The sequence below is a fragment of the Lepisma saccharinum genome, chromosome 19 (assembly GCF_977018435.1).
Source record: "Lepisma saccharinum chromosome 19, izLepSacc3.1, whole genome shotgun sequence".
NCBI lineage: Eukaryota > Metazoa > Arthropoda > Insecta > Zygentoma > Lepismatidae > Lepisma > Lepisma saccharinum.
The window spans coordinates 5,023,954-5,050,875 of NC_139247.1; the positions used below are offsets into that span (position 1 = coordinate 5,023,954).

At 37.9% G+C, this 26,922-nt stretch overlaps 1 protein-coding gene across 4 annotated transcripts in view; it reads right to left on the reverse strand.

The window, feature by feature from the left end:
- LOC146003061 (uncharacterized) overlaps positions 1-26,922 on the reverse strand; it is a 47,671-nt gene that overhangs the window by 13,535 nt on the left and 7,214 nt on the right. For 2 of the 4 annotated variants that reach the window (XM_083141226.1, XM_083141227.1), the window contains exons 2-4: positions 24,472-24,633; positions 14,626-14,753; positions 717-2,653 (exon numbers count right to left, since the gene is read on the reverse strand). In XM_083141226.1, coding sequence (XP_082997352.1) covers positions 1,222-2,653; positions 14,626-14,753; positions 24,472-24,633 — 1,722 coding nt within the window. In that variant the 3' untranslated portion in view covers positions 717-1,221. Of the gene's footprint in view, positions 1-716; positions 2,654-14,625; positions 14,754-24,471; positions 24,634-26,922 lie in introns of those variants that run through there. The other 2 variants (XM_083141230.1, XM_083141228.1) reach the window with 2 other exon arrangements.

Sequence of the window (26,922 nt, forward strand, 5' to 3'; positions counted from 1 at the left end):
GTGCCCGAGTTATAACAATTTTCCTCCAAAAATGCAAATCATCCAATTTTTCGTAAAAAAATAATAATCACATTTTGGCTTATTATTCAACTTGTATGGCACCCAAGAACATGAAACATCAATCATTCTCTTCAGAAATGTCCATTCTTTGAAAAGAATACTAAAGTTCACGCAAACCCCAGATTTTTGTTTTTTCCATTGAAATTCGGGGGACATGCCCACCTCCTCCCCAAGCCCCCCCTTCCTCGGTCAGGTGTTCTGAATTGTACGCGGCTGCATGCGCTGATGTTTTAGCTGCAAAACAAAACTTATCCGAAGTAGATTGCTCCTATAGTGTCCGAGTTATAACAATTTTCCTCCAAAGAGTGTTCGAATTTTTAATTCCCGCCGAGAAGCCCAGGCGAGAGAAATTTCCCCCTCTCTCTCTCTCTCTCCTCCTGCCATCACTGGTTTCTGGCACCGTGGTTATGTTGCGCATAAAAGGTGCCTAAAAGCTGAGGCCGAATCTTACAAACGAGATTTCTTGTTCCCGACAAGAGTTCCATAACGATATCTTTAAATAAATAAATAAATAATAACCTTCAGGTTACCCAGGGTGCTCATATCCAACATTTGTAATTGCCCAAGTAAATTTACAACTTTGCTTTCATCTGCCCACCAGAATTGCTTTTGTATCTCTTTTCACTTAAAAATAAATTAACTTTACTTTTGCACCATTCTTTTTGAATAACCCTGTATTTGTAAACAGATAGAAAATCGACTACATCAAATGACGGCATCAAACCTTTAACCTAAATCAAAAAGAGCCCGCATACCTGGAAAGCCTTTTTAGATGGGACTTTTCAAACACACACTCCTCAAACTTGCAACAATGTGAAAAAAGAAAAAAAAAATTTTGCCCTTTAAACATTCATTATTGGGAGGCACAGCACCTAAATTTCACCTCTCTTGAAAGTCCTGTCACTCCAAATAATAATAATAAAAAAATATTTCTCATTTCTCTCCAACAATTAGTTTTCAAGTTGCGATTTTTTGTACTTTGTACCAAGTTTGAAAAGCTTGCACTTGAAAAGTTCCCATCTGAATGAGGTTAAATGGATGTGTATTGAGTAGGATGCTAATTGGCCCTTACAAGCTTATTTGAGAACACAACAGCAATATACATATTTACATCTTCATTCATTGCATGGAAAGATTTTGATGTCACCTTGTCAGTTTTCTTCACATAAACTTGCACTTTTTACAATGTAATTGGAGCAATGATTTACGATAGAATGCTGCACCACACACAGCACATTGGAAATCATTTTGCTGCGTGTGGATTCTGGTGTGAATGTTCAGGTATCCTTTATCTTGAAATGCTTTTTCGCAGAAGTCACACTTGTGGGGTCTCTCCTTGGTGTGTACACGCATGTGAATTACAAGATAACTTTTGGAAGAGAAGGATTTCCTGCATGTAGCACATTCATAGGTTGATCTCTTCTCATCGTGTGTTTTTTCATGTTCTTGGAGGCAAAATTTCCTGGTGAACCATTTACCACACTGGCTGCAAGAATATGTAGTTGTGGCAAAATGGTTGTTCATATGGATGGGTAAGTAGTCTTTTCTGGAAAAGGTTTTACCACAAATCTCGCATGAGTATCTTACCTTTGTTTTCATATGCCATTGCAAATGCTGATTCAGATAAGACTTATTTCTAAAAGTTTTTTTGCAAATATTACATGGAAGCCACAAATTCTCACCATGTACTCTCTCCTTATGGTATTTTAGGTGCAGTACGGTTTTGAATGACTTACCACAGATATTGCAGCTATGTATTCTTTCATCTCTATGCACACATTGTAGATGTACAAGCATTCTATGCTTTTCCATAAAAACTTTATTACACTTCGGACACTTGTAAAATTTCTCTTTCTGATAATGAATGTTATTTTCATGTCTTTTCCGATCACAATGTTGTGTGAACTGCCTGTTACAAAATCTGCATGAATAAGGTCTCTTGCCTGTGTGATATCGCATGTGAATTTTAAGAGTTCCTTTCTGCTTGAAAGATTTTTTGCACACATCACAATGGAACTTTTTCATATTTTCATGAACACCTAAATGATTCCTGAGATTACCTTTTGTTCTAAATTTTTTACCACATGTTTTACACTGGAATTCCTTTTCTGCACATGGGGAATGATAGTGAAGAGACTTTTTAGCAGCAAATGACCTCTTGCATTTATCACAGCTGTATTTCTTCTTACCCGTGTGCCTCCACAAGTGCTCTTCATATGAAACCTTTTTATGAAAAGACTTTCCACACAGAGAACATGATAAAGGTTTCCCAGTCAAGTGTATGAGTAAATGATCTCGCAGTGAAAATTTATAAAGGAAAGTTTCACTGCAGATGTCACAAGTAAATGGCTTCCGATCTGTGTGAATAGCCATGTGTCTCTGCAAAGAACCTTTACAAGACAATGTTTTCTTACAGACTGTGCAAGGGAGTGGCTTCTGATCTGTGTGAAGCTCCAGATGTCTTTTCAAAGCACCTTTAGATGACAACGTTTTATTACAAACTGTGCAGGTTATGGAAGTAACACTGGCCCCATGGTGAAGGTGCTGACTTGCAGATGTAAATTTCTCCTTGAGCATTGCTTCCATTAAGTCCCTACAATAAGAAAGAAAGGAAAAAATAACAAGTTTTTCAATCATGGTGTAATTTATGAGGGCTGATCAATAAAGACTGAAACTGATTTTTTTGCACAGTGTCCTGTATTGTTACATGCTTATAATTTGCATATTGGACAAGAGTGGGGTTTCATACATAATACCAGAAATGACAGCACCATTGAATTTTTTTTTTTTATGCCAGCAATGTTCTTTGTTCTAGGCCAGCGATCGCCAAACCATCGATCGTGAGCTACCGGTAGTTTGCTGGGTCATTTCCAGTAGCTCATGAAGTGTTTGGCTAGAATAGATAGCATAAAAGGGCAATATTTAAGTGAAACTTTGGCACAAATATCTGCTTTCGCTGAGAGGCCAGTAAACCACATCTAATATTTGTGACAACTTATTCATCAACCTACCAAATATTGTGGATGAAAATGAGCGACAACTTTCTCATTGACATGGTAAGAAGCAAGATGATAATGATTATGGGCAAGTTTTTAAATTTTACTGTGTTCATGAGAAAAATATTTACATGTTTTGAACTCTCTTTAAGAAATTATAGCCCCTGTATGTTGCAGAGAAATTAAAAATAATGTTTGATGTGATTTGATTTTTGTTGTTTAGCATCGCTTTTCTGCCATTTTCGGCTAATGGTGACGATCAGGATGAGTGATCAAATGAATAAAGGGACACTCATAAAGGAAACAAATGCTTACGCTGGGTTCCAAATCCGAGGCCCCTGGTGTCATAGTGTTGTAAACAATTATTATATATCTTAAAAGTTTTTATAAACCATCAAAGGATAATAAAAATGAGTGGGAAGAGCTGTAAGCGGCAATCAAATTCTGTTGTTGTTTAAAGCCTACAGCCACAGAAACGTATAAAGAGCTGCACCAGGCATACAGTGAATACGCATTAACTGATGTGCCAGTTTTTCCATGGTGCGAGGACTTTCAAGTGTTAAGCAAGGTGGGCCTGGTATTTCCGTGTCTGTTGTCACAGAGGTGAATCAATGCAGCTGCAGTGATTGAACACGAAGGTCAACGGATAGCATTACATGAACTAAGTGAAATCTTGGGACTTTCATATGGCTTCTTCACAATTGTGCATGGACATCTGATTAAGGCCCAACCTTATGCCCCTTTGGGTCCCACGTCTGCTGACTCCTGAACAAAAGGCAGTTCAAGTGGACACATGTCATGAGGTGCTACATCTCTTTGGTGATTGAGGTGATGCTTTTCTGGAATCAGTTATCTCCAGTGTGTTTGGATGGGGGGACGTCTGCAGATGTTTTCAATGGAGAGGCAAACAAGGTATTTTTTTTCAATGGAAGCAAAAGATGCATTTTTACCCCATAATAGTGTTGCCCCTAGAACAACACACCGTGACTTTTATGTTATCACGTTCCTCCATTTTATTAATAAATGTAAATTACTGTGACGGAAATGACATTATTTGTGTGAAATACTAACTTTTAGGATGACATTTTAATTTTCATTGGGGGAGGGGATTTGGGTCCTCTTGCTAACCCCCTTTTCCAGACGTCTGTTCCTCCCATACAGAAATTTGGTGTAGGGTAATCTTATCGTCATTATGATACTATATTTTTCTCTTAAAGAAAATGAAGTATTTTCAAGCCACTGAAAATTCAAAGTAACTAGGGAGGCACTATTTCCCATGTAATTGACTATCCCACTTCTTTCTCTAGCAATTTCTTGTTATTGATACTCCCACATACTTCATTCATCAGCTATGTTGCCTTTATGTCACTCCAGAATAAATTGTAAAAATTGTAAGTATTTTGGAAATGCATAAAGTACATGTAATTCTTTTATAAATCTGCTGCAACAAATCAGGTTTACATGTAAATGAGTCTCTGAACCATAGAGACTAATTTAAACATTCACATAATTTAAACAATGTTACATTAACTTTTTTGGAACAGTCCAATATATGTACATAACTTGATGAAAAGTGGCTAAACTAGCTATGGTATCTTCAAAAGCATTTTAAAAGAAACAGGACAGAAAAGTCTTTCTATCCTGTCACTATTAGTAATGACATGGGCTTAACATTCTCATAGGTTTAACTTGGTGCGACAAGGGGGCAAATGAGAACATTTTGCGATGCCAAGGGTCCCGGGTTTGAATCTCCCTCGGGCTTGGTTGTTTGTGAATGTCCATTCATCAATTTCATCATTTCATCACTCATCCCCATCTTCGCACATTAGCCAAGAGGCACAAAACGCAAAGTAAAATAAACTAAATCAAAGAGAACATTTGAATTCATGATTGCATCATGTTATAAGTCTGATTAATATAGCTAGTAGGTCATCATAGACTGAAATGCTGTCGACATTGGTCTACGTGAGACATCTAAAATCAACTCTACGAAACCTACATGAAGACGAAACAGTACAAAAACGAAAATCAATTCACAAACACTATTGAAATATGTAATGACTTGGATGTAGAAATTCCTCCAGTCAAAAGAAAAAACGTTCTCATTGTCTAGATGATATGTTGCAAAATGAACTCCCGTTCAAATGAAAATAGGAAGAATTCAAAGTACAAACACTTTACCCCTTCAGCTTCCTCATCAGTGGTATCTATGTATGTTTCAGTCAGGAAACTGTAAATCTGTTGACTGCAATGGTCAGATTTTCTACATTAAAATATAATGCCGATCTCAGGCTTATATCTGCTGAGTTTTGTGTGTCCAGGGCTGGGCTACATGCAGAGTTCGATTTTTTCTAAATAGCTCTGCAGGTAAAAATAGACTTCCTGAGGAATTGCTTAGGAGGTTGAGTGATACTGATATTAACTCAACTGCAAAACATTAGTTTTTTTAAAAAAAAAATGCTAAAGATGGTTTTTGTTTTTCCTGTGACAAGTTTTCACATGAAAGAGTGTTCTCTAAGATGGCACATGTAAAAACTAAAATGTGATTGTGACATCAGATGCCATTAAAATAATCTGATGTTGCCCTATGAGGAGCAAGATCTTGCAGATTTGTGCCAGTAACACAGTAGTGTTTAAAACTATAATTGTATATTTGTAGTGAGGGCTATTTTCGTAAGACTGATGCAGGAGTTCATTCTAATTTTGTATGAACAGCGTGGATGATAGCCAATAGTTGTAAGTATGTGTGTGTGCATATGTAAGCATGTGCATAGTGAAATTTTTATTTCAAGTAGTGTGTGCATTTTGTTTAGATTCGGCTTTCCTTTACTTGGTAAGTACAAGAGTTCCATTTCTACATTAGCGGTAGGAGGGTTCAGAGTTTCCAAATCCATATAAAAATAATTCACGTAGGAACACAAACTTGTGTAAGTTGAATAGGTACAACCTTGTGTATGTTATGTGCAGTTGAAAAATACTGTTTCCTTTCCAGGTGTTTCAATGAATGAAGGTGCAACAATGGACAAATTGGAATACAGAGCCGTGATCCAATTCCTCTTCCTGCAAGGCAAAGCTCCCAAATAAATCCATGAGGAAATGTTTGCTGTATATGGTGAAGAGTGTCCATCCTATAGTGTTGTTGCTGAGTGGTATAGACATTTCAAATGTGGTCAAACGAGAATCAAGGATGAAGAAAGGTCTGGAAGACCGTCAACACCAGTGAATGATGAGATGATCCAAGAAGTTGAAACACTCATCAATGCAGATTGTCGGATATCCATCAAAGAAATATGCCAGGTTCATCTAAGTATAATCTCCATGGAAACAATTATACATGATCACCTGCATAAGTCAAAGGTGTTTGGATGTGGATACCACATCTCCTAACACCATTTCAGAGGCAACAAAGAGTGCAGTGCTAAAGACAATTGTTAGACCTCACTCATCAGGACACTGATTTGTTTCTCTCCCAACTTGTGACAATGGATGAGACATGGGTTCATCACTTTGATCCTGAAAGCAAAGAAAGTTCAAAACAATGAAAGCATTGTGAATCCCCCCTCCTAAAAATGCAAAGGTAAAAGTGTCTGCTAAGAAGGTGATGTTATCCTTTTTTGGGATGAACGTAGTGTTATCCTCTGAAAGGCCACACGTGTACTGGGGACTATCATGCAGATCTTCTGGCCAAATTGCATGAGAAAATTAAAATTTGCAGGCGAATGCAATGTACGAAAATGTACCTGACCATGCATCCTATTATGCCCTCGTCAAAGCACATGAGTGTGGCTATGATATTTTGCCTCATCCTCCATATATCCTGGATTTTTCCCTTTTCCCTAACATGAAGACATTTTTGCGGGGCAAGCATTTGCATGATAACAATGGCATTATATCTGCAACAGAGGTGTGACTAAACACCCAATCTCCAGCATTTTACAAAGATGGTATTCACAAGTGTTTGCAACCGTGAGAAAAATGCATAACATTGGGTGGTGACTATGTAGAAAAGACATAATCTTTCTGCCCAGTTTCAACTTTCTCCGACATTTTGAACAAGGTGAATATGGAAACTTTTTGAACACCCCTTGTACATATACCCAGAACAGCAAACAATATGGAAATCGCCAGTCTATCCAACATGAAAAAGGCAAAAGTTGTTCATCCTGCAGGTAAGGTGATGGTGATAATATTCTTTCACTATATGAGAATGGTGTACCAGCATGCAGGTCTCTCGCACACTACTGTTACAGCAGAATACTGCATATCAGTGTTGGCAACAATGAGGAGGCATATTGCACAGAAATGTCCACAACTTCATCTGAATGGGTGGGGGCTTCACCATGACAATGCGCGAACTCATGAAACAAATCACATCAAGGCATATTTGGCGAAATTCAACACCACCTATGTACCATCCCCTTATAGCCAGGACATAGCCCTTGTGACTTTATTCCATTCCCTGCACTCAATTCAAAGCTACAGACAATTGTATTGGAGATTCTTAAGCAGTGCTGAAGAAATGTGAGGCAATTCTCAAGGATATCACAAAGAATGACTTGAATCATATGTTTTTGGACTGGAATAATTGTTGTTATAAGCGAATTCAAGTCAAAGCGGATTACTTTAACAAACATCATGTAATCCTTCCACACAAGTAATAAACATATTAACAAAAAAAACCAGTCTCACTCTTTGTTGATCAGCCCTCAGAATTTTTTAATTTCTACATTTGGATACATGGTCAAAGTAAGAGTTGAATATTAGCAACAATGGAAATTTTCACATAAAAACTCATACAGGGTGATTATAAAGTTCCGATCCATTTCTGTGAAAAACAGATATTAGAATCAAACCAATAATGAGAATGGAATAGCATTCTACATTGCTAGAAAAGGTGTTTCGTGCAGAAGTGCGTCACTGGAAGTTTTGTGTGGACGTGCAGGGTGGTCATTTGGAATAAGGCTCAGTGCAACCTGTGATGGATTATGTGTTACTCTGAGGTTGGGTTTACATTATCTGTAGAAGTTTTGATAGATTATGTGCTACTAAGTGTTAGGTTTTCTATTCTCATTATTGGTTTGATTCTAATATCTGTTTTTCACAGAAATGGATCAAAACTTTATAATCACCCTGTATTTTCCAAATCTTTTTCTGTATATACACAGACAATGATTTATATGAAGTGTTGTTGCACATTTTAAAAAGTGACTGTCCTTAATATTTGATTAGAAAGATGTTTTAGTGTGTTGGCATAGCATACAATTAAACCAGAGCTCTAGATTTGTGTCTCATATACAAGAAAGACATATCATTCCTCATCCCTTTAACAAATTCACTATTCATTCTCATTGCCACCATTACAATACAGGTTGAAAATTTGTGTAAGTAACCACAATATAACAATATATGTATTTTTAAATCTTTGTAATTTTTTATAGATTTATTGGAAAGAAAATACATCTTCATTTTTATATTGTGGCATATTTGTTTCAGAGAGAGAGAATGATTACATTCTCTCACAAATAATTAGTTGTAAATTAGATTGCCTCATTTTTTACCACCTTCTTACACAGCAGAGCGATTGTATGTAGATCTTTTCCATTGTTGAAGAATTTCCTATGGTGGATTAAATCAACCAGGTTCTTTGATATTTTTAACTTTTTAGTGGCATCTTTAACTTCAGCATTGGAATAAATATTCGGCTCTGTCAATATCATTTGTCTCCTGCATGTGCATTTAACAATAATTTTAAAAGCCTCCCCCGATGGTGCAGTGCTAGCATCGTCACCTTGTAATCATGAGGTCCCAGGTTCGATACCCGGTGCAGGTACATAGTGGTTTGGATCCCACTTTAAACTGTAGGTCCAGTCCCAATTAGCCTTACTGTGCATAAAGTGGACTTAAAACACCAACTCAATTAATCAATCAAACAGTACTTTAAAATAATTTCCCAACTTGTTTAATACCTAGTCTTACCATAAATACTGTCACAAAGTTTTAAGTAAATTGACACAAAATGCTGAGAGATATTTTAATATCCTAATAACATTACTGAAATGGATGCATGACAAATCAAAATCACAAATCAATATTCAAAATGGCCACCCTTAGCGCACACACATTCCGTAAGTCTTTGTGGCCACGGATCAATTGAATTACGCAACACATCGACTGGAAAATCAGCAACTGCCTTCAGAAGAGACCGACCGCTTTAAACTTTCAATTTTAGGATGTCTCTTCTTGCAAGCCAACTCCTGAAGCTTGGACCACAATTTGTAGGCCAAAGGGTATATGTCTGGACTTTCAGAAGGCCAATCTGAAGTGGAAATGAAGTCTGGAACATCTGCTATGAGGGCACGCTCCATTTCTGTGAAAAAGGGGTAAAAACATCAGCCAAAGTGTACCAGCAGACAGTGCTTGAGAGACTAGTCAAGAATCTCAACAACACTCTCTTCCATGGTCAGAACTGGAGCTTCCAGCAGGATTCAGCCCCAGCATATGAGGCCCGAACAACACAGCAGTGGCTGGAGGCAAATGTTCCAGACTTCTTTTCCACTTCGGATTGGCCTTCTGCAAGTCCGGACCTATACCCTTTGTACTACAAATTGTGGTCCAAGCTTCAGGAGATGGCTTGCAAGAAGAGACATCCCAATATTGAAAGTTTAAAGCTGTCTCTTTTGAAGGCAGTTGCTCATTTTCCAGTCGATGTGTTGCGTAATTCAATTGATGCGTGGCCACAAAGACTTACGGAATGTGTGCATGCTAAGGGTGGCCATTTTGAATAATGATTTGTGATTTTGATTTGTCATGCATCCATTTCAGTAATGTTATTAGGATATTACAATATCTCTCAGCATTTTGTGTCAATTTACTTAAAACTTTGTGACAGTATTTATGGTAAGACTAGGTATATTGCTTGGACTGTCAAATTTTACTTTCTCAGGATGGGTGGGTACAGGTGTAGTATGTCTCCACATTTTTCTCGATACGTCATTGTGAACCGCGGTAGGTTAGGTTAGGTTAAGTTAGGTAAATAAAACATACACATCTTGTTTTCTTGTATGTTTCCCTTATCTAACCTTACCTAACGTGGTTAACAAGAAAGTAAAGTGGAGAAAATATACACAAATAAAGAACTTGAAACATGCATACATATCACACCTACATTCTTCCAATGTGGAGACATACTACACCTACACCGGATGGGTGGTAGCAATATTTGTCACCACTGGTATTCTGTTCAGGATGGGTGCCACATGGCATCAATTAATCCTTTCAGCATGACTGCACAAAAATGGAAACATCACAGCCAACATACAATTATGGACCTTTTCTGTAAAGTAATTACTATTTTACTATGTACTCAACCTCAAATTTTGTGTATGAGTACAAACTACTACAGTTTACTACATAACTTATGAAAATTTTATGCATTTTTCGAGCGTAATTGTTGCCAAACCAAAAACATTCAAAAATTTATATTTTTTCTTGTGTTAATTTTCTTTATTACTCTCAAACTGTGTACTGTATATACCTAAAATGTTGTGCATGAATACAATATACTACAGTTCAAAATACATCTCGCAAAACTGCATGTAATTTTATTCAAACGTCAGTGTTGCCATTCTAAAAAATCTTTCTCTTGTTTTTTCACTCTCTTGATTACTCTCTTAATGTTTCCTGTACAGACCTTAAATTTTGTACATGAATAAAAACCATTACTCCAGAAAACACTGAATTTTATCCTGGAAGACTATCTGCAAGGAACAACCAGGATCAGGTCTGTCAGGCATTGTGCCAAATGAGAAAATGACGAGCACACATGCCACATGGGCAAGCATAGAAGGATCAAAGAACATCATTTGTGCTGCCATCAAGTGGGCAAATTGAGAACTACAATGTCAAAGTGTTTGCAGCAAAAGAATGATGAAAGGCCTAGAAACAAGACCATGTTTCCATGAGCACTAAAAAACTGAGAACATACTCGAATATCTATGTAAATAGACATTCTAAATGCCAAAAAGGGTAAAGTGTGATTTCTCGACACTTCTTCAAAACTGCAGACAAAATTTTAGTTTGGTCTTTTTTGTTAATATGTGTCATATGAAGACAAGACATACTTGAATTACAAATTGATATATCCATTGTTAGTATCATTAACAAGCGTAAATTCAAAAATGTCTGTTTTCCATCTGAGTATTATGAAATAGAAAATGTGCTTTAACTCTTGAACTATCAATTTTGACTGATATTTTTCACTTTTACATGTCATAACAGTAGAGGAAACTACTCAAGTGGTCAAAATTACTGATTTAACTGACCAAAATAAATAAGTAATAATAAAAAATAACAAATGTGGACAAATTACCAACTTATTTATTTAAAACATATCAATAAATCATCATCCTAAAAGTAAAATGGGATTTCATTTGTTAAAAATTATCATATGGCCTCCACCATCCCCATAACCAGCCATCGCACATTTTTTTTATTGAAGATAAGACAATGTCTTCATTATTTTACAAACTTTTGTAGGCAATAAAAGACCCTTTAAAAATATATGGCGTAGCACATATTGAAATACAAAACATATGTTGTGTCTTTACTTCGACTTTGTCTATAGCTTTTACCAAAACTTTTTTTTTCTCTCTCCGTAGTTTTCTGCATTTAATTGGCACAAATTATTTTCCTCTTCTCTTCATCTATTTCTTTCTCCACTCCTTCTAGTATTAGCTGTGCCTTGTTTCTCCTCTGCCCTGGTACATCTAGTTTATTCTTCAAGGTTCACATCACCACTTTTTATAAGAGGGCATACTGAAAAGTAGTTGCCTCATTTTTCTCAGCCAAAATAACAAACATGCAGGGAAATCAAAATATAGGAATTCTTCTATGTACCTTGCACTATTTTTTCACACAGTCACCACAGCGGTTCAGGCATTTATCCCATCGCACAAATAGTTTTTGAGATGCTGCTGTTGTAGAATTCGGCCGGTTGATCGTGGAACCACCGCCGGACAGCGGTCATCGTAAATGAACCTCTGTCCTGCCAGGAACTTCTTCAGTGAACCGAACAAGTGGAAATAGCTGGGGGCAAGGCCTAGACTATATAGTGCATGCTCCAGAATCTCCGTGGCGTTAACGTGGAGGATAACTACAGTTTCCACATCCAGAATCCCTTGGTGCTTTTTCCTGATGTCAACACCACCACCCCACACTTCTCAAAGTGAGACACTTGTCCCCATACATCAGCTGCATTTCCCTATGGATCTCGATGGGCATTCGTCCCTTGCTCCATAACACTGCCCTGCTCATACGACGTGGATGTGTTGAGTACTACAGCCATCTTTGCAAACTGACAGCAGCACCATGCAGCAGCTCACACTATGAACATCAGATGTAATCCTTAGGCCCGTTGTATCCACAACAATATGACGTTTTCTGGCCTTTATTTTTTTTCCAGCATCATATCCTCTGGATCCCCTTTTTGAGTCGTTTTCACTGATTGACTGTCAATTAGAGTTAACCTAGAGTTAACATTGGGATGTTCCAAGAAAAACCTATTGCATTAAATGTATATCTTGGTTTCTTAATTATGCTAATATTTCGGCTGAAAAAACAGGGGCAAAGACTTTTTGATTTGCCCTCGAACATGCAAACTAATATCTTCATTCATTCATTGTTTTCTGTCCAGGCACAGGTCCTTCCTTGCAACCTGCATGCTGTTCGATCTAGAGCCCTTCTCGTTGTAGCAGTGTAAGGCCCATTTATTTTGATGTCAATCATTTGGCATCTCCTTCTTCCCCAGATTTTCTTTCCCTTGATCATTCCTTCAATAGCATCCCCTAGGATACAGTTCCTTCTCATCCAGTGAGCCAACCATTTTCTTTTTCTCTTCGTGATTATTTCCAGCATTGATCTCTTTGCTCCCAAGTATTTCCAATACACTTTCATTTCTCACTTTTCTGTCCATTTCACCTGTTCCATTAGTCTCTATAACAACATACTTAGAACTTACACTTTTTCTCACTTGTTCTCAGAGTCCATGTTTCCAAACAATACAGAGCTACACTGCATACAAAGAATTTTGTTAATCTTTTCCTCAGTTCTTGTTCATAGATCCACAGAAAATATTTTTCTTCCATTGAAGGCTTCCTTCGCCATTGCTATTCTTACTTTTATTTCTTGACTATATTTCATATCACTACTTATGATGCAACCAAGATACTTCAAGCTGTCTATGTGTTCCATTCTCTTACCTCTGATACTCACATTTGCCTTTCTCAATATTCTTCCGATCACCAAATAATATATTGAAAAATTAAAAATAAACCATTAAAGAGGAAGATCCAAGGAACAGCACTGGGTGAGCTTATATATGGGCACAGGCTTAAAGAAGTGAAAATGAGAAAGAGGAGGGAAAATGAAATAGAGAAACCAAGCACATGTGCATAAACAGGGGAGAGAAAATTAACAAGAATGAAGGGGGAACTGAAACAATTGGTAAATTGTAAATTGGTCAAGTTTCCACGGCCACCTTCAGTTTCAGCACAAAAATGTAAGATTTTAACTTGCCAGACCAGTTAAAGAAAAAGTGAAGATTAGTTCCATCAGGAGGAGGAGGGGAGGGAAGACAAGAAGAGTAGGTCAAAGGATGATTAGCTATATTTTACTTCACTTTGTGCCACTTTTGAGTTTTGACTAATTATGAAGTTGGGGATGAGTGATGAAACTGATGAATGGACACTCGCAAATATCCATGCCGGGATTCAAACCTGGGACCCCTGACATTGTAGCATAATGTGCTAACCACTCTGCCACGGGGGTCGGCAGATGAAGGGGAGGGAAAGAAACAGCCAATTATGACACCTGGAGAAGCAGAGAAAGGTGGAAAAAACAAGGACATTCCTTAGAAGTGTAGAGTGACTAATCATGTAAGGTTGTGTGTCATGTGTGTGTTTACCTTGGCTCACGATAGTTCTGGGAAACCATGACGAAACGTCACAAGAAAAATAATAAAAACCACTTAAAATAATTGACATTATTTTGCATCTCAGTCTTTGTGGGATGCTCATAGAAAGGCATAGCTCTATAAATACACGCACACACACACATATACCAGGTTGTCAAAATTTATGTTCACCTACTCAGAGCTCTCTGGAGCTTATTTGAAGAATTGGATTGCAGTAAAACTAGATGTAGAGGTTATGGAGATCATGTAAAAGAAAACGCAGCAGTTATTGTCCATTGGTTCACATCTCTCCAAAAATATACCCAACTCTCCCCGAAAATCTCCACACAATTCTAAATTTCTATTGCCAATTATAGCGTAAGTGATACTCCAATGTTCCCATGAGTGTTATATTACACAGAGTTTTGAAGATTTCAAAAATGTGAAAAGGGTGGAAAATTTGAACAGCACATGTCAAAATGATTTTCGACGTTTTTGTTAAGGCTAAATGGCACAAATAAAGCTACACAACATGCATCTGAAATATGATGGTAGTGATTAGAGTTTGTGGAGGAAATCCGTTTGCTACTCATAGCATGATAACTGGAAACTGTTACTTACCTTGGTGTTTCTTCATGGGTCTTGGAGTTATTTTTAAACCTGGGGCTGGAAACAACAACTGCAGAGCCATTTTCTTCAGACTGGTCTGAATCACTGTTATCATTGGAAGTTTTACTCATCACACCGGTCTGAAGAAAAAAAATAGTTAAGTGTGAATTCATACAGCAGTGTCATAAAGGGGTGTAAGGGGGTGACCTTCCACATAGTGCATCTAATTGTCAACCTCACTTCCACATAGTACACACTGGACTAGTGATGGGTCGTTTGTGAATGAGTCGTTCAAAAGTAATGACTCTCTCTTGTGAGCGGTGAATGACTCGTTCACTAGAAATGAACGGCACGTTCAAAGGGTCGTATGTGTGCTATGACTCCTTCCCGCCAAGCAAATATTTCTTTCTTTCTCTTCCACGTATTTTGCGACATGGATGGTGGGTGCATGCGCCTGAGTCTTTTTGAAAGAAAACAAGACGATGCATCCGTGGTGGTAGATGGTAGCAGGGAAGGCAAGGGGAAGGGGGTTCCTCTCTGTTTCTCTTCCCGAGTTGTAAGCGAGGTGGGCTGAAATGTGCCGTGAGAGGGGAGGGAGTCACAGCTGATCACAGCACACTTTCATGACTCTTTGAACGACGGAGAGGAGAAGGTGCTGTTAAAGTGTGCCACGACTCTTTGAACGAACGAAGGAGTCGCGCTCGTGAGCATGCTCGCTCGTGAGCAGAGCGCGCACAACCTTAGTTAATGAAACGATATGACACACATACACTGTGTAGAATCTCACACATCTTACGCGCATTAGAGAAAGTCTGACATAATAAAGGCGAGCGACACCATTAAGAGCATGTCACTCGAACCAAGAATATTTCAAGCTGGCCAGAAAAAAAATCCTTAAACAAAGAACATGCACAATGGACTTTGCATAGTCTTTTCTTTCTGCTTTTGTCAATCCTTCCTGTCTCGGGTTCGATCCCTGGTGGGGCATCTTGCGCATTAAATCACACTTTGAAGTGTAGCTTCAGTCCCGATTAACGTTTCTGAGCATAAAGGGGAATTAAAACAAATTTTGACTGACAAAAGCGCTTTCATGGTAGTCTGGGATGTAATGATAACATTAAATGTTAATGAGGTTGTTACAAGCCAGAACTGTCTGCGACTCTACATGTTAACGTGTTTTACTAACGAAAGCAACATTAAATATATATATATAACGTGACCCGCTTTATAGAAATTCGATCATACATTATACACTATGATATTGGCAGAAACATATATTGAATGACTGTAAAACTACAAACAGCTACGTGAGATGGACATGGACAATGTTTGCGAGCGATATAAATTTGTTAAACACAGCTGTTAACCATCTGCGAAGAGGGAGCAGTGCTGGCAGCTGGCAAGACTGCAGCCCCCTCACCTTGTGCAAGAGAGCTCGCGACTCGTGAATGAACGATGAGAGAGAAGAGTCGCTAAGACGAGCGAGTCATTAAGGTGCTCCGTGACTCTTTGTGCTGTCTTGAGAGTCATGAATGAATGGCGGGAGAAGAGTTGTGGCCCTGTGCAGTAACTCTTTGAGCTGCCAGGAGAGTTGTGAACGAACGAACGATGGGGAAAGAGTCGTGGGACTGAACATTCAAACGAACGATGGGGAAAGAGTCGTGTGACTGTGTTGTGAGTTTTTGTGCTGTTAAAATAGTCGTGAACGTGCGATGCTCATGGGAATACAAGCAGCGCCGATCTGGAGTGTATTTTGTTGACTGGCATTCTCACATTTGTTGCGATATTAAAACCAGTGATCGAATGTAATAAAAGGAAGAATATGTAGATGCACATTGTTATTAACAAAAGGTTGACACAAATATATCACATTTCTGTGCATGCTATCGTACTTCATAATTTGTATGATCCGCAGCATGAAATGTAAACTGAAACAAGATACATATATATAAAATCTTACTCATGAGACAGAGTAATGAAAACAAGTATGTGCAATAAATTTTTGTTTGCGTGTGTGTGTTTACTGTTTACACACATATGTATATCCACACACCCGTAATTATATTTTTGTTATATTATGCCGCTTTTCTTCAAATTTTAAGTAATCGCGACGATGAGGAGGATGCGTGATGATATAGATGAAGAATATCCTTGCCCGAACCGGGACTAGAACCCATGAATTTTGGTGGCAAGATCAAATGTCAATTACTTCAGAATCTTGGACATCTAGTCGGCTACACACATACACACACACACAGAAAGGCAATACAATTTATTAATCTTGATGGACAGGCTGATACGTTCCATTGTGTTCGTTTATTTAAATTCAATCATCTGCTTTAACATCTCCTACCCCCCCCCCCCCAGTCGTTTGGGCATGTGTTTCGAGAAAAAGAAGCTTGATGACTCTTTTGAACGACTCATTTGAACGATTCTTCTCAGTGAGCGAGCGCTCATGAGTCGACTCACACAAATGAACGGCTTGAACCCATCACTACACTGGACTGCTTTTTGCAGACTAAAGAGTCTCTGGCGACTGGGCTTGTTGTCCTGTGTTTTGTCGTTATATGTGCTGAGTGTCCCTTTACAGCCCCAGCTTTTAACCAAAGTTCATCAATAAACTGATTCCTATGCATAATGATAGTCGAGGATAATGTTGCATGTAGACAATCAGGGTGAACTCCATTGTTTAAAGAGACATGTGAGCCATGAGCCACACCTGTATTTAGCTCGTATGGTTTACAAATTGTATATTTTGAGCAATAAAGTGAATGCTCCTGGCTGGTATGCGATCAAAGAACTGCAGTAATTCGCCACACAAGATTGCAATTTCTAAGTTTACTAAGAAGTATATAACTCTACGTATTACACTCCAAAAGTAAAACTAAAAAACTAACTCTCTAGCCTTCTTAAACCTGAAGGTTTATGACTGCAGCAACACAGGCCTTCCATCTGTCCCACAAGCAAGCACAAATAATTTCTTCATCAATATGAAAATTTAACAAGTTCTCATGTAGTCTTCGCAACTTCCTATTTGACCATCCTGAAAGAATTATAAATCAAGAATTCGTAAACTTAGCAACATTGCACTTCAGTGCAAGGTGAGAGTAACCAACTTTGAATTGGTCCTTCAACTAGACAAGAAACGCTGCAGTGAAAGATTTTCAATTTCGCACATTCCATGAACTTAGAAACTCTAAGATGCTATCATAATACACATTCAAACAGAAAGAGTAAATTGCACAAAGAACCTTGAGGAATTTTTACAATTCTGCTTGCTCGACTTAAAGTCAGAGATGTTTGAAACACTGAATACTGTTTTTTTTCCACCTGGAGGAAATCACCATCAAGTTTGAGCAGAAAGAAGCAAATCTCTGAGGAATTTGTGACATTTAATTTACAATGCCCTGCATAATATCAAACATTTCCAAAAAATTATGTTTTTCATTACTTGTCAAGAAAATCTGCTTGGAACACAGGAAGGTGGGAGTTTTTATAAAAGTGAATGTGTTTTTAAGAGGTTTGATTGATTGATTTGATTCATTTTACTTTGCTTGTTGTGCTACATTTCACTAATTTGAGATGGAGGTGAGTGATGATATGATGAAATTGATGAATGTACACTAACAAACATCCATGCTCAGTCCGGGATTCGAATGCAGGACCTCTCTGGCATCATAGCATGATGTGCTAACCACCCTGCCACGGTTTACGGCTATATAGGAAAGATGCATCAGTTAATCTTCCAAAATTACATCAATTTCTCTCCTGATGTTTTTTTTTTTCAATTCTTCTAATATATGACTACAGATTTTCCAAGCTTGGTAGCTCACTCACCATGCAGATATCATGCAAATGTGTTTATTGTACAAGACACCACAGGGATTTTTTTGGAGTATGTTCCAATCGTGATCCAATGTCATCTAGTTTCTATTCAGTAAGCGTATGCTGTATTACCCTTTGCTTCTTATCAAGATCAGACCCCTATTTCCCTAAATTTGTTCACAAACTTTCAAATACTGTTTCTGTGTGAAATAGGAACATCTGGGAATTCTGCTGCAAAAGGCATTCTAATTTTCATACAAGAATTTGTAATGACGTAAGAGTCATACATTTTTGTCTCAAATTGTATGCATAGCTTAGCATTATTAGGCTGCAGAAAAGCACCAGTAATACGTAAACTAAACAAAACAATCTAAAACACTTGTTAACCCCTTAACACTTCAGAAACACATGTAAACTAGACACCAACTATCTTAATACTGAAGTGTCCAGTGCCAAGGCCAGTATACAGCTAAAGTCCGCCCGGCCAAAGAATGTATTGAGGCAACCCAGACTTTCCGCCTCCAGTTCAAGGTCGGAAAAGCGGTGTTGCTACCGGCTGCTACACGCCTGATTTTTGTCCAGTAGCACACAACACCTCTTCTTGTCAACAAGCCCCCTTCGCTTGCATTTCAGGGAGAGGTAGGAAATTGGAGACTCATTCGCTTGCTACGTGGCGGCAACCATTAGGCTTCACCATGCTTGGCTTTGATGAGGGTGCCACCTGTTTCGAAAATGACCCAAAACAAAAAAAATTGGCAATGCAGAATACCATGATTTGTTGGTTGATTTGGTGTTTTAAGTCCACTTTATGCACAGTAAGGCTAATCGGGACCGGACCTACAGTTTAAAGTGGAACCAGAACCAGAACCACTTGTGCCTCCACCGGGTATTGAACCTGGGACCCCTTGATTACAAGGCAACGACGCTACCACTATGCCAACAGGAGGCACAGAATACCATGATAATTCCTCCTCACCACAGCAACTGGACAAAGCCGACTGGTTCAGTGGTTAATGTGACCATCCATGGCTTTCGACAAAAAAAGAATTTCCAAGTTCGTTCTTTGGTCAGAACCACTTTATGTGCCTAAATGCTGGCAGATGTGCTCTTACTTCCTGGCGCACAAGCCGCCATTCCACGGCCAACTCGACTGTGAAAAGGACCGAAAAATCTAGCTCTCGCTCTGATATGTCCTAGTGATTACCCTAATTATCAAATGTACAAATAAACTCTTTTTAAGAAAAAATGAATAAATATTTCTCTTGTAGCCTACAGTTCTTAGAAACATAAATATACAGTTCTTGTTGCAACGTTTCAAGTGAATACACAAACCCTTCACCAGACACTTATTTTTAGTTTGATTAAAGATACAGTTATAACCAGGAAATGGATTTATATGTAAATATATATTTATGTATGAAGCTGAAATCAAGTTATATTATGTATTATCTTGGCTCTCATGGCATGTCGACTCAAAAAATTCAGTTTTCATTTTCCACATTTCTACTATGGATGGCCAAATGGATCCGGATCCGAAAGTACCGGCTCTATACACCTGCCAAGTTTCATGGAAATTCGGAGGGAGAAACTTAGACCTCCCTTGTAAGTGTATTAATTAATTACAAATCGCGCACGCGCGCACACACTCTCTCTATATATATGTGTGTATGTATGTATATATACTGGGTGATTTTTTTAACCTGAATCATTTGTATATCTTGATAAAAAGTCATCCTACAAAAAAATGTTCCAAATAAAAAGTTGATAGTTTGGAGGGGGAAGTTTAGTGGTGCAACAAAAGAACACCCCCTCCCCCTCTTGTAGGTGGGGCAGGGGGCAACTTAAAAATTTCAAATGGAAACCCCTCTTTTTTATTACAGATTCGGATTTTACGGAAAAAAATACGTAAGTTTTGTCTGAAACATTTCTTTCGATTCGTGATAGATGGCGCTATAATCGACAAATTTTCATTTCTTGAAAGTTTACACTTTAAAACCAATGTATTTCATTTCACAATTCATTTAATTAAAAAAAATAAAACATTCTCGTGCATGAACTTCGTACTAATTCTTGACAAATCTTTTGAGATTTCATTAAGCTGGTAATTCGCCTATTTACAACATTTAAAAGTTAGATTCGATATTTGTTTAATTTTTTTTATTGTTGTGTCAAAGATGCTTAACAAAGCTACAACAGAAAAATAAAATAAAAAATAAATAAAACAATGTCAAGAAACAGTTCCTTTTTAGACTTTTCCTGTTAAATCATTGTTTGTTTGTCATTGTTTTTTAAATCACAAGAATGCTCCGAGCGATTAATTTGACTAAGCTGTTGATACTTTTTAATATCAATGGATGTATTAACTGTAGAAGAGAAAATTGAAATGGTTCTCGTATATGGAGAATCTGGCAGGAATCTCCGTCAAGCTGTCGTTGTTTATGCTCAGCGTTTTTCAGACAGGGTGCGTTCTTTCGCTTCGTTTCAACGTACAGTCAATCAATTTACTACTGAAGGAAGTGTTAAACCTAAACATAGGACCCGTCGAAGAACAGTTACTGAAGAAGAAAATGAAATTATTGTGTTAGCTGCTGTGGCCCATGATCCTCATGTCAGCTCGCAAGAAGTAGCTCGAAATTCCGGATTGTCCCAGAGCAGTTTTGAAGATTTTACAGCGTCATAAATATCATCCATATCATGTGTCATTGCATCAAGAACTTCATGGCGATGATTTTCAAAATCGAGTGACGTTTTGTCAGTGGGCACGTGAACAAATACAAATAAACCCAAATTTCTTTCGTCTGGTATTGTTCTCTGATGAGTCATCTTTTACAAATCACGGAACGGTCAATCGGCATAATATGCATTACTGGAGTGTCGAAAATCCGCATTGGCTGCGCCAAGTTGAGCATCAGCGTCCATGGACTGTAAACGTGTGGTGTGGAATTATTGATTACAAATTCATCGGTCCCCACTTCATTGATGGAAATTTGAATGGTCAACAGTACCGCGACATTCTTCAAAATGAACTGCCAATATTACTTGAAGATCTTAACCTGGAAATGAGACAGAACATGTGGTTTCAGCAGGATGGATGTCCAGCGCACTATTCGAGAGCAGCACGTGAAGTACTCGACCATGACTTCAATGGCCGATGGATCAGCAGAGCTGGTCCTGTAAATTGGTCCGTCAGATCACCAGATCTTACTTCACCAGATATCTTTTTGTGGGGCTACCTAAAAGATAAAGTGTATCGAGAATTGCCAACTACTCGTGAAAATCTGATAGGGCGAATCCAAAACGCTTGTGCCATAATTGAACCAGAGGTACTTTTGAGTTGTGTACATTCATTCGAAGCACGGATCAATAAATGTATTGAAGTTGAAGTTCATCATTTTGAACACTTAATACAATTGAGAAGTGAATGTAGTTTACTAGGCATCGAGATATCTAGAGCTTAGAATTGTCGAGTAATTTTGTATTTTCAAAATAAATTTATTTGTTTTGCAACAATTTCAAGTCCTGGAACAAAAATGTTTTATTTTTTGAATTTAAATGAATTGCAAAATGAAATACATTGGTTTTAAAGTGTAAACATTCAAGAAATGAAAATTTGTCGATTATAGCGCCATTTATCACGAATCGAAAAAAATGTTTCAGACATTTTTTTCCGTAAAATCCGAATCTGTAATAAAAAAGAGGGGTTTCTATTTGAAATTTCAAAGTTGCCCCCCGCCCCACCTACAAGAGGGGGAGGAGGTGTTCTTTTGTTGCATCACTAAACTTCCCCCTCCAAACTATCAACTTTTTATGTGGAACATTTTTTTGTAGGATATTTTTTTTTTCAAGATATGCAAATGATTCAGGTTAAAAAAATCACCCAGTATATATATATGTATATTAGCAGGTAACAATATGTTATAAGCACATTCTTACTTTCCAAAGAAGCGCATGTAGGATGGCAAAACGGAACCGGATTCGAAAATTTCGGATCCAGATCCAAAAGTACCGGATCCGGATCTGGCCATCCCTAATTTGTACATACTTAGTTCATTCAAATATAAAGGTCCATTTTATTTTTTCTGGAAAAGCGTTTTATGCGATATGTGATGTTTTAGTAATGAGGCATCTGCTGATGCGCAAGTGTGTCCAGGTAGCACGTGTCCGTTATCTAATCACCTTCACTTTCTTCCCCCCAGGTGGAATGCTGTGCTGAACAATGGAGCTGCCATTAAGGGATGTGTCCAAGGAAGAACAGTGGGGTGTCATTCGGTTTCTTCATGCCGAAGGAGTACATCCAGCGGACATTCATAGGAGAATGAAAGTTGTGTATGAAAAATGTGTATCTGAAGCAAAACAGTGAGACAATAGTGTAGGTGTTTTCGTGGTGGACAAAACACATTGAAGGACGATGCTCAGCCAGGACAGTTGAAAAATCGCATTCCTGATTGGACAGTGACTGCTATTGACAATCTTATTCAAGGGGACAGACAAATATCACTGGCAGCCATTAGCGAACAAGTGAACGTGTCATTTGGTAGTGTGCATGACATTGTGAGACACAGACTGGGTTACAGGAAAGTGTGCATACAATGGGTGCCAAAGTGTTTGTAAGAGGAACAAAAAAATGTGCAGAATGGGAATGTCATTGGCTCATTTGATGCGAATCAGGAATGAAGGTGAGGACTTTATCAGCAAAATCATTGCTGGAGATGAATCCATCTGCCCGTATTACCAGCCAGAATCAAGGAGGGACAGTATGGAATGGAAGCACACAGCATCACCAAAACCACAGAAAAGCAAGTCACAACCTAAAGTCGGCAAACTTAGGATGACCTCATTTTTTGATGACCAAGGGCCACTGCTAGTGGAGTTCCTTCCGGAGGGACACACAATTAACACAAACACGTACTGTGAAACACTGCATCGTCTACAGACATCAATCAAGAATAAGCATCGAGGAAAACTCAGCAAAGGCATAATTTTACTCCAGGACAATGCTCGTCCCCATACAGCCAGACAGACACAGGATCTGTTGCAATCATTCCATTGGGAAGTGCTAGACCACCCTGCATACAGTCCTGATTGAGTCCATGTGATTTTCACATTTTCGGACCTATGAAGAAACACCTCAGAGGACGACGCTTGGCCTCGAGTCCTGAGTTGCAGGAAGCTGTCAGGGAATAGTTTCATTCCCAGCACAAGGGCTTCTTCTACCAAGCTATTCACAACCTTGTTTCAAAGTGGGACCAGTGTCTTACCTCATACGGTGAATATGTGTAGGAAACTACTGTAATAAAGATTCTGCAAGGAAATTGACCTTTTCATTTGAATGCACCTTATACATTAAGTTTTGGCTCATATTTTTGAGTTATTTTTACATATCCATATTTCAGAGAATTCTCAACATATAATTACTCCATATTCATGCAATAACTACATGTCCTCATGTGAATAAAAGAGTTGGGTGAATTTCTTGTGAGTGACTTTCAATTTGAAAAACAATCCCATTTCTTCTTTCGATATTGAACGCAGGTTTAATCAATATAAATCAATCTTAAGCGACAACAGAAGAAAATTCATGTTCAAACACTTACAACAAAATGTTGTTATTCATTGTTTTGGAAACAGAAAACGAAAACAATGTAAGCATGCTGTATTTTATATAGCTTGCATAGTGTCTTATATCATTAAAAAGGTAAATTTTTACAATTTTAATTGGATTGATTTGGTGTTTTAAGTCCACTTTATGCACAGCAAGGCTAATCGGGACTGGACCTACAGTTTAAAGTGTGATCCGAAGCACTATGTGCCTCCACAGGTTATCGAACCCGGGACCCCTTATTTTACAATTTTAAGTACATATTTAACTCCATGTTTTGATGAAGATAACTAAATATGTATTTACACATTTAGCACATTTTACTACAAATAAATCCATTTCCTGATAATAACAATGGTTATTTCTTTTTTTTAAAAAAAAGGATCAAGTTATGCAATGTAACAAAAAACAACTTAAAAAATACTATTACTTACATGTTTTGTGCCTATTTGCTTGAATTCAACCTTCTGTGTGGAGGTCTTCTCTTTCAGAACCACCTCGGAATTTACACATACTTGGATGAAATTGTGAAATAAATCAATTTGCCCAAAGCACTGGATGCACATAATATCTGATGAACGTAGTGTAGTTGTTGACTGAAAGAAAGAAAAAGTATGTCTGAATAGTTTTTTAAAAAACATTAAATGCATCAATGTTAATTTTTTGTCAACCATAATTCAACTATTCATTTTTTTCACATGTACTACTACAGGGGATGCCAGGGGTCCCAGGTGCTACGACGCCAGGGGTCCCGGGTTCGAATCCTGGCCTCGGCATTGATGTTTGTGAGTGTCCATTCATCAATTTAATCATATCATCACTCATCCCCATCTTCGCAAAGTAGCCAAAAGTGGCACAAAAAGCGAAGTAAAATAAAGCAAATCAATCAACCAGGGGTCCCAGGTTCGAATCCCAGCCTGGGCATGGATGTTCTCTTTAAGTGTCCCTTGTTCAATTTTATAACATCATCACTTATCCTGATCTTCGCAATTTGCCAAAAGTAGCAATGAAGTCAAGTAAACCAAATGAATAAAAAATCAGCTACTAAAACTGTCTTACACTGTGGCCATGCAGTCTAAGCATCAGGCTTTCGGCTCAGGCTACATGCTGGTTCAAATCTCCTGGTGGAAAGCATACCAATATTTTTCCTGAGATTTCGGCCAGTTTACGAGAGTGGCCCAGCCGCCATCATGAGGAAATTGGGGAGCTACGAATGAGTAGCGTAACCCAGTCATAGAAACTTACAACAATGACTGGGGGTTTGTTGTGTTGACCACACATCACCCCGTAACTCGTTGCATGGTGGGAAGTCAGTAGCTAGGTCCTGGCCCTCAGGCACTGTTGCAGCATGGTGCAGAAAAAGGTAGACCATGCACTGTAGCATAGAAAATAAACGGGGGGAAATATATGTTGAGAGGGTAAGGGGAAAAGATGAGAGTTCCTGAGAAACTTGACAATGACATGTAAACTCTCTTGGTATGGGGAACAAATACATGTACAATACATGAATGCAAGAGAGATACAGAATATTTTTTCATGCACTGCAAGAATTTTTGGATCCAAAAATCAATGTTAGCTCCAACAAAGAAAAATTGTTGTCACCTTAAAGTCATTTACTCTAATAACCATGAATGTTAAACTCCACTGCACTTGCTCTAATAATGAAAAATCATAAACTTTGGAAACAGCTACTTGAATCAGACATAAAGAGTAATAACTAGGACCCGGATAGTTACTCACTTACCTTATGGTGAAGATATACTCCATTAATAATAATATGAAAATTATTAGTCTTTTAAAATTCATTATGGTAGAAATGTTAAATTTGCATATTTCACTAAAGCAAAAGATAGGAGTATCTGTTTCCCATATGGTTCACAGACAAATGAAGTCAAACTTTGCTTAATGGTTGGTTGGTTTCTGCTAGAAGCAGAAAGTACTTCATAATTCCAGGAAATCAGTTCATTATGAATATTATAATCCAAACTCATTTCTAGAACCTTATATTTTGTGTGTGAAATGCAGTGGTCAGAAGTAGCGAGCTACTTGTAGCGTCGCTACTGTAGCTAGCTACAAAATTTGTAGCTGTAGCTGTAGCGACGCTACATTTTGAAAATTGTAGTTGTAGCGGTAGCGAAGCTACAAAATTCCTGTAGTTGTAGCGAAAATTTCGCTACAGCTACATTTTTCTTGGCATTTTAAGGTGAATTTTGAATGTGGCAACAGCATCAGAAAAAATCGACAATAACCCTTAATTTTGCAGGAGGTTCATAAAGACAGTCTATTACATGGACATACAGATTATCTAGATTGTAGATTATAGATATCTGCGTAATTTATTTAATTAGTATCTGAAGAATTCAGATATCCAGATAACTAACTGACATATATGAATATATTCCTGATAACAGCTACGTTTTTTTAGCTGCATCGCTATTTTGGGGAGAAACATGCCTCGTCTGCTGCACCACTGGAAAAAAGTGCCTCGTTTGCATCACCCCTGGAACAAATCCTGTGGATATTCATGGTGTAAGAGACACCAAAATGTCATTAATTGCTGTGTAAGACACAACTTGCAGTGCAAAAACGAGCGATGGAATTTCCACTGCACTGACAAGAGAATAGTGCCAGCAATAAATGGCTCAGTACGTTAACAACATTGATCATCGTCAGTATATAGGATCTCACCAGCAAGAAATTATTGTTACAAGAATGATAGAGTTTCTGGAATTACAGTTATTTTCGAGATACTATTTGTTCACAAATTTTAAAATTACAATACGTTTAGAACACTTAGGTTTACACGACAGTTTCCTCAATAATTTTATCATATTGCAAAAAGTATGTACAAGTTATTGACTTTCCTGCAGAAACAACAATTTTCT